The sequence below is a fragment of the Athene noctua genome, chromosome 18, assembly GCF_965140245.1.
Source record: "Athene noctua chromosome 18, bAthNoc1.hap1.1, whole genome shotgun sequence".
Taxonomy (NCBI): Eukaryota; Metazoa; Chordata; class Aves; order Strigiformes; family Strigidae; genus Athene; species Athene noctua.
Window position 1 is genome coordinate 7,501,460 of NC_134054.1, and position 8,378 is coordinate 7,509,837.

Sequence of the window (8,378 nt, forward strand, 5' to 3'; positions counted from 1 at the left end):
AAAAAGGCTTTGGGTACCATCCTCCTCTGTGTCCTCTCTTGATGAAGTGGATTTCAGGAAGGGTTGAGATGAGAGGCTGGCAGGGGGGGGTCTGGCAGGCAGCACCCTTGATAGAAGGGGTTGTTTGGAGGAACTAAGCCTCACCTTTGGGAAGGAGTTTTCTCCTACAGCAGGGTTTAATCAGAGGGCCCTCCCTAGGTGGGTGCAAAAGATGGATTTTCTTTTCCACAAAGGGTGGTGGAAAGAGTGCCAAGTCACAGCTGTGCTTATCTCTGTGTGAATTATCTGTGGCTGTTGTCAGATAAGAGTCTCAGAATAACTGACTTGGAGAGGGGGAGAAGCTTCTCAAGGCTGGGGGTGACGAGGATGGGGACCTCCTGTCAGCAGCAGGCCTTGGCCCCGACCGTGGCTGGGACGTAACTCCCTGGCGCTTGTTTGATCTCGGCAGAACGTGATCAACGCCTTCACGCAGACGGCGCGCTCGGAGCGCTGCGCCTACTACGGGAACGTCAGCGTGGGGAGGGACGTCACGGTGGCGGAGCTGCGGCAGGCTTACCACGCCGTGGTGCTGGTGGGTACCGTGCCTCAGAGCCAGGCCTGCCTTAGCTCCCCAGAAGTCACGGGGCACCATTATTCCCCACTGGGATCTTGGGAAGAGGGTTTGGGTGAGACATTTCTGAGTGCCTAATTACCATGGTGAACACTCCCCGACCTTGGGACAGCTCACATGCTGCGAGGCTTGTCCAAAGCCTTGCAGGGAGCATGTTCTGGAGCACAGCAGCAAATGCACGTCCCTGAAACCCCGCTGCAAGGGGCAGTGGTTGAGGAACCTCTTCCCTGTGATGGCCAATACCCGTTTCAGCCCAACATGGATTTGTCCCTCCTGTTCAGTCCTCAGCTTGTCATGCTCCGCCTCAGCCCAAGGGGAGGTCAAGTTTGGCTCTGGAGCCCGGGGGGATGAGTGGATGAAGCTCCTGTGTTTAGCCCCTCCGTTGAGTATCCCAGCCCTCAGGAAGGGTTGGCAGCTGTGCAGGGTCCCTGGCAGCAGCTGGAAGGGAAGATCTGTGTTTTGGTATCTAACCCTGTGCACGGTGACATTTCTGACTCTGTTCGCTCCCTCCTCAGAGTTATGGTGCTGAAGATAACCGGGTCCTGGGGATCCCAGGGGAGAATCTTTCTGGTGTTTATTCGGCCCGAGCGTTTGTGGGCTGGTACAATGGACTGCCTGAGAACCGGGATGTGAGTACAGTGATGTGTTTCCCTGCCCTTCCTCCCTGTCCTGCATCTAAACACATGCATTCAGCTCCAGATTAAATCCTGAAAGGCCTGCAATTGGAAAAGATTAGCAGGCACCATGTTAAATCCTTCTTAGATGGTAGAAATGTGAACAATTTGCACATCAGTGAGAGCGGATTAGCTGGCTCTGTAGGCTGGCAGCATGTTTTGGCCAGGCCAGATGGGAACCTGGGGGGTGATGCTGTGCTTTGGCCTGTGGAGACTTTCTGGCCAAAACAGCTCCTGCTCCCAGAGATGCCCTTGCAGGAGGAGGGTGAGAGGGATCGGCCGGGGTGCCCAGAGTGGCTGGGTTGCTGTCTGTTTGGGGAGGAGGCTGGTGTGGAGTTCCCTGTCTGCACCACCTCTTTCTGGGGAAAAGAGGGGTGGAAGGGAGTTTGGGTGACAGGAGCGGGTCCGAGGAGGTGGACGTCATGGTGGCCAGGTGGATTCACTCATGGACAGGTTTTTCCCCACAGCTGAAGCCCGACCTGAGTTGTGAGACAGCGCTGATTCTGGGTCACGGCAACGTGGCGCTGGATATTGCTCGCATCCTGCTCTCCCCGCTGCATTTCCTCAGGGTGAGTCACAGGGGTCCTCTGCACCCCAGAGGCAGCCCAGGGCCTACATTCACTCCCTGCTGGGTGGGTGCTGGTTCCCACCCATCTCAGCAAAACCTCAGACTCTCCTGTCTTTGGGATCTTTCCCCAGGGAAGGCTGTTGCCTTTTCGGGGCACTCTGTGGATTCACAGTCTGTAGGGAGTGATCCAAGGCTGTGGCCATGCCTTGGGTAACGCTGCAGAGCTCTCTGGATTGCTGCTGCCTGCTTGGCTGCTGGTACCTAAAAGGTTGGCAACTGAGTTTCATCCCTTCCTTTCCTACAAGAAGCAAAGGAGGAGCTGCTTGCCCTTTTCCACCACCAAACTAGAAGCTTCTCCTGTTGGGACTTTTTTTATCTACTGTAGCTGAGGGCAGCAGCCTGGTTTCTGCTGGTAGTGCTGGGCACACTGGTGGCTGGTCCAAGCTGGTGGACCTCTCCTGCTGCCATGCTGCCCTATAAACAGCTGGGAACTGGTGTGCACCAGCTGCTCTGTACAGCTGCTGCCCCAGATGTTGGCAGCAAAGGCTCTCCCTCCTGGAGAAATGCTACAAGGTTTGTTACAGCTGTGCAACAGTTTTCTGTATTAATATCTAAATTAAATTATCAAAAAACCAACTTGGAGGCACTGCCAAGCAGTGGCTAAACCCAGCTGGGAAGCAGTGCTGCAAAGGACATGGCACTGGAAATGAGTGCCAGGGTGTGCAGGCAGTGTCCTGTTAAGAATATTGGACTGGAATGGTTTATCTTGGTGTCCCTCCCATCACGGCTTCTCTGGAAAAGATCTTGCAATCTAGATACATGCACACGATTGAAACAGAGCATGGGGTTGCTGCATGATGCCAACTGTCGCTTGAGCCCTGGTGATGTTTGTGTTTGTGCTGGGAGCTGCCTGGGGCAGGCAGGCGGTGATCTGAGCTGCGGTTTGCAGTGGGTTTCGCCCAAATGCCTGTATATCCTGAGCTGGGAAGTCACTCAACAGCATCTGCAGGCACCCCAAAATTGAGATCACTGGAAAGGTTTGCTCCATTAGCCCCAAGGTTAACCTACTTGGGTAGATCCCCCGAGGCAGTCTTGTGGGGTGCTGGCTCGTTACCTCTAGTGCATTATGGCCTCGGAAAGTACATTTGGTGATGAGGGACCAGCTGTGCAAATAGCTCTGTGCAAAGGGAAGTTACTTGTTTTCCATCCTCTCCCAGGCTCTCTGCATGCACAGCCTGCTTTTCTGCTGATTTTTCACCTTCAGAGGCTGTACCTTCCCCCCAGCTCCCTCCAGATCTGCCCTCATCCCACTCTCCTGTCTCTGTCTTGCAGAAGACAGACATCACTGACGGCTCCCTGGCAGCTCTTGCCTGCAGCAAGGTGAAGCGTGTCTGGCTGGTTGGGAGGAGGGGACCTCTCCAAGTTGCTTTCACTATCAAGGTAAGGCTGGGGGTGCTGGAGGGCAGCTGTGTTTCCCAGCGTTGAGCCCCAGGCTGCCTGTCCCTGGAGCGGAGAGATGGTCTAGGTATGGGTGGGGAACCTGTGTGCACCCATTTGCTGGCTCCTAGCCTGGACTGCTGGGGGAGGAGGGCATGGGGCTGTTGGACAACCTCTCTGCCCTGGAGGTAACATCTTCCTGCCTGCAATTCCCAGGAGCTGCGAGAGATGATAAACCTGCCTGGTGCCAGACCTGTCTTGAACCCTGCTGACTTCACAGAGCTCGAAAATGCTATTAAAGGTGAGGGAAATGTGCCATGCCCCTCCGGACAGGGACTCACATTGACAGGCAAGCATCCAGGAGTGATTTGGAGATGCTCAGAATCAGAGAAACTCTGCCCTGTACTTAATGCATGGCATGTGAAAGCCAGGTGACCGTGATGTGGCTTGTCCTCAGAGTGCTAGGAGGCCACAAAGGCAAGGGGACAGCCTGTTTCTCTGTTTGTGCAGCCACTGTGCTGCTTGGGAGTGATGCTTGCTCTCTGAGTGATGAGGGCAGGAGATGTGGGAGGGCTGGGGGAACCTTACAGGAGAGATCCCAAGGCTGTTGATTTAAGAGCTTCCTGCAGACCTAAAAAGAAAACACTGAGTTCAAGCATGTCCAGAGACTTGCTCTTCTCCACAGGCTGCTGCCTCTGAGCACCAGCAAGACAGCAAAATCGCAGGCTTTGATTTGTGTGTCCCACTGGCCTCAAGCCTCAGGAGCTCTCCTGGTCACTTTGATTTGTGGTTTGTCATTGCAAACACGTTGGAGTCCCATCAGTGTGACAAACTCCAAAAGGACACTCACAGACCACTGAAACTGCCTTGGCGTGACCTTGGTTCCATGCCATGTCCTGAGGGGCTTTTGCTGAGGTTCCTGTCCTGAAGCTTTCTCTTTTTTCCTAGATGCCCCCAGGCCCAGGAAGCGACTGACTGAGCTGATGATCAAAACGGCCCTGGAGAAGCCTGGGGTGAAGCCGATGGAGGTGCAGGCAGCAGCTCCCCGGGAGTGGGGGCTGAAGTTCCAGCGCAGCCCCCAGGAGGTGCTGCCCACCACAGACGGGAGGCGAGCGAGGGGCATCCGCCTGGCCCTGACCCGCCTGGAGGTATGGGCTTGGGGGGAGCTGGTATGGCCCTAGCAGGGCTGCAGGGATGGAGCAGGACACTGCTGCAGCCCTTGGGAATTTCTCCAAAGGTGGCTTTGTGTGCCCTGGCTGGTTGGAGTGGCCGCTGGCAGGCTTGGGAGCTCTTGCCGTGCTGCTGCAGAAAGGCCTTTAGCAAATACCCAGGGGTCAGGGTGCCAAAGGGGACTGGAGGAGGCTGCTGCTCTGCATCTGGTGACTGGTGGTCAGCAGCCTCTTCCTCCCTCTCTCAGGGCTCAGGTGACTCTGCCAAAGCCATCCCCACTGGAGACGTGGAGGAGGTGGAGTGTGGGCTGGTGCTCAGCAGCATTGGCTACCGGAGCCTGCCCCTGGACCCAGCGGTACCCTTCGACACCCAGCGCGGCGTTATCCCCAACAGCTCGGGCAGGGTGGAGGGTGTCCCAGGTCTGTGGCTGCAGGGGTATGTGTGGGGTGTGTGTTGAGCACAGCTGGTGGGTTGGGGATTTTGGGGCGGGAAGCTCCATTCTCCAAGGGCACTGATACAAGGTGGTTGCATGCCTCAGAGAGTGGAAACTGAGGAAATGAACTGCCTGTCAGGCGTTAAGACCTGGCCCACCCCCAGCTCACATCAGGGGTGTCTGGTTTTGCAGCAAACAGCGCTGAAGTTTGTGGTGGTTTTACTGGGCCTTGGAGTCCGTTACTGAAGCGATACGGCTGCTTAGTGCCAGTCTGCAGGTACACAAATCCCTGTGACAGCACCGTCGAAGGGCCGTGCTCTTTTCCCACCGCAGGGGTGGATTCTTCCACTGCCTGCACCTTGACGTGACACCCAGGGACAGGGCAAGGACTTGCTGCCAGGAGTGTGTAGCACGGCCACGTGCTGGACTGAGCCTGGCTGCTCTGTGTGCCCCTGCAGGTCTGTACTGCAGTGGGTGGGTGAAGAGAGGACCCACGGGTGTGATCATCACCACCATGAACGACAGCTTTGACACTGCCCACTCAGTGCTGGAGGATCTCCAGGGGGGTGTGCTGGACGTGTCTACCTCCAGAGAAGGCTTTGGGGCTGTGGAGAGCATCCTGCGCAGCCGAGGTCAGTGGGGGGGGTGTGAACTGCGGTAGCAGCCAGCGTGAAGGTATGAAGCAGCCAAACTCCTCCTGCATCTGGGTATCCTGGGGCAGCAAGTCCTGTGAGCCACTCTTGGGAGCAAAGTCTGAACCATGGAAATGTGTTGTGCTGCTGTTCCGTTGCTCCAAAGCTCAGGGAGAGCGGGACTTGAATTTCCTCAAATTTGGTGTCACTGCTAAGGTTAACGACCACTTTCTGGGAAGGGCCATTAAAAACAGCATGGACCTTGGGTAAAATGTCTCTGTCAGCTGCCTAGACAGTGAGCTATTGCTCCTGGGTGGTTTTTCTATTAATCCTTCCAGGCAAGTTGGGGGAAAGATTAAAATGCCCAAGAGAGTAATTTGCTATTGCTGTGTTTAAAGGCATTCAATTAAAGTGTGTGTGTTCTGGCTCTTAACCGTCTGAGGTTTAACAGTGAACTGGAAACGTTCTGTCCCCTAAGGTGGTGCTGTGCTCGCCGTTGTTACGGCTCACAAAGGTCCGACTGATCCGAGTTGACTGGAACCTGCCATCCCTCTCCTTGCAGTGTTAGAAATTATTATTCCCTTGTGAGACTGAAGTCTGATGCTGTGTTGGAAAAGGGCAAGGTTTGCTGGCACATCAGGTCCCTGCTAACAGGGAGGTGAGGCTGAACTTGTTTTTACGTGGTTAACTTCTCTCTCCTGTCTCTCGCTGTCACCTCAGGGGTCCGTCCTGTTTCCTTCTCGGACTGGGAGAAGATAGATGCTGCTGAAGTGGCAAGAGGCAAAGCTGCTGGCAAACCCCGAGAGAAGATAGTGGATCCTCAGGAGATGCTGCGGCTGATCGGTCACTAAAGCAGCAGCGATGGGGATGGAACGGTGGCGGGTTACAGCCAGGGCCAGGAGCACAGGGCTTGTGCCCGGGGCTAGTGGCCGCTCTGGGGATGTGTGTGACACTTGAGCCTCTCTAGTAACGATGAACTTGAGTTCCCAAAGTGAATGTCTCCAAACATCTGAGGCTGCTGGCTGACCCTGCACCTCTGCAGCCGGCTGCCGCTCCTGGGGACGATTCTTGTCATTCGTGTCCTTCGAGCATTAATGAACTGGCCGGGGCAGGTGAGGGAGGTGTGTGGCTGGCAGGAGTCCTGGCCAGGCACCGTCCCCGTGGCAAGTCGCACAGAGAAACTTCCTTGCGTCTTGCTGCCTCTCTTTTAAGCCTCAAGCCAAATGGCTTTGTTGCCTTGTCGTTGGTGCCCAAGCAGGCTTCTTTTAATAACTTTTTTTTAATAAACCCTTCCAGGAAAGCCAAATTGGACCTGCTGCTTGAGTCTGGCTTCTTTGTGACTGCCTTAATCTTGGAGCAGCCAGCCGAGCGCTGTGTCTCCTGCGACATGTCCCAAGGCAAGGCAGCTCCTCTCATGCAGGGAGGGACTGTTTGCTCTCCGCTTGTTGTGAGCTCTGAACAGACAGACAAGGGCATTAACTTGCTTTCTGCCTCCCACAGTTAAACCCCAGCAGGGCCTGGGTTCTGGCTTGTGGGGTGGATTAGGATAACAAGTGTGTAATTGCCTTGCTCCAGATCATGAGGGATCCTGTGTTGGTTGGTACCTGCCAGCGCTGACTGGTGCAAGCAATGCCTTGAGCCCTTTCATTTCATTCACTGGTGGGGCTGGTTTTTTTTTTTGGCCTGTGTGTTTTGAAGCTTATTAAATGCCTCTCAGCCCAAATTGACTATGATGGTGGTGTCAGGTTTTAAACCAGATTACAAGCCATGAGCCATAATCTCTTTATCTGTGGTGCAGGGGCTGTGCCAGCGTGGTCCCCTCCCCTGTCCCTCCTGTCACCTACCCTGTCCCTGACCCCCCATGCTCCTAGCAGGAGCACTGCAGGATTGCGACCACTCCTCTCTGACCTGTGGAAACAGGGACAATGGTAACTACTGGTGGCTGTGTGTTGGAAACAAATCAGGCTCTGCGGTGGAAGCAGAGGGTAAATCGAGACAGGGCAGCTGGTGGGAGATTGTCTCAGGTCCACGCTCAACCTCCATCTCTGCCAGGCCCTCTCCTGTGGTTGAGGGCTTGCCCACGGGGCACTGTACTCCCACCCATCTCTGGTCCAACCTTAGCAAAGGGAGATCTCTGGCTTCTCTGTTTTTTCCTTTATGCCCCCCTTCCTTTTCTATTTAAATCTCATTTGCAAGCTCATTAAGAAACTCAGGAAATGTGATACTGGGAACTCGTACACAAACGAGCAATAAAGCTTTTGTCGAGCAGCTGCTTGTGTGATGTGGCTCTCGTTACGTCTCGGGGCTGATGCAGTCCTACTGCTGAACTCTTGAGCGGGAGATTACATCAGCTCTGGGTTTGGAGGTGAATAAGCACTTTGGAAAGTGGGGTGTGGATACGAGGGGGTTGTGCTCAGGGCAGGGAGCAGCTGTTTTGGTAGATAGCCCTGCCAGAAATGTGTCGGTGAAGGGGTGGTTGTGGATGCATCAAATCTGCAGGTATCAGGAAGAGATGAGCCAGCTCCTCCCCAGCATTTTCTTCCACATGGCCTTGAATGTTGATGTCGCGGTGCTTTTGTAGCCATCACACAGGCCACTGTGCTTCTGCTGAGCATGGCAAATGGCTGTTCCCAAACTGGTGATGCTTCAGGGTAGTTTTTGGGCTGTGATAACAGATTAAGGGCAGCGTTTGGCCCTGGGTGTCAACCCAGACCTTGGCCAAGGCCCTGGAGTTAATGCTGGGCTGTGGGAAAGCCATGGGATGATCAAGGTCAGTGAAGGGCAGGGATGGAAGACTGAGCCTCATGGGCTGAGGAAGGATCATTACGATTATGTAAATCCTGATTCAATATCC

General features: G+C 54.8%; 1 protein-coding gene across 3 annotated transcripts in view; it reads left to right on the forward strand.

The window, feature by feature from the left end:
• The window catches only part of FDXR (ferredoxin reductase), a 29,703-nt gene extending 22,021 nt beyond the window's left edge, over nucleotides 1–7,682 (forward strand). For all 3 annotated transcript variants that reach the window (XM_074922013.1, XM_074922014.1, XM_074922015.1), the window contains 9 exons: nucleotides 449–571; nucleotides 1,126–1,239; nucleotides 1,752–1,853; nucleotides 3,185–3,292; nucleotides 3,506–3,590; nucleotides 4,238–4,437; nucleotides 4,707–4,878; nucleotides 5,351–5,524; nucleotides 6,245–7,682. In XM_074922013.1, the coding sequence (XP_074778114.1) occupies nucleotides 449–571; nucleotides 1,126–1,239; nucleotides 1,752–1,853; nucleotides 3,185–3,292; nucleotides 3,506–3,590; nucleotides 4,238–4,437; nucleotides 4,707–4,878; nucleotides 5,351–5,524; nucleotides 6,245–6,375 (1,209 nt within the window). In that variant the 3' untranslated portion in view covers nucleotides 6,376–7,682. The remainder of the gene's footprint in view (nucleotides 1–448; nucleotides 572–1,125; nucleotides 1,240–1,751; nucleotides 1,854–3,184; nucleotides 3,293–3,505; nucleotides 3,591–4,237; nucleotides 4,438–4,706; nucleotides 4,879–5,350; nucleotides 5,525–6,244) is intronic.
• The last annotated feature ends 696 nt before the right edge of the window (nucleotides 7,683–8,378 follow it).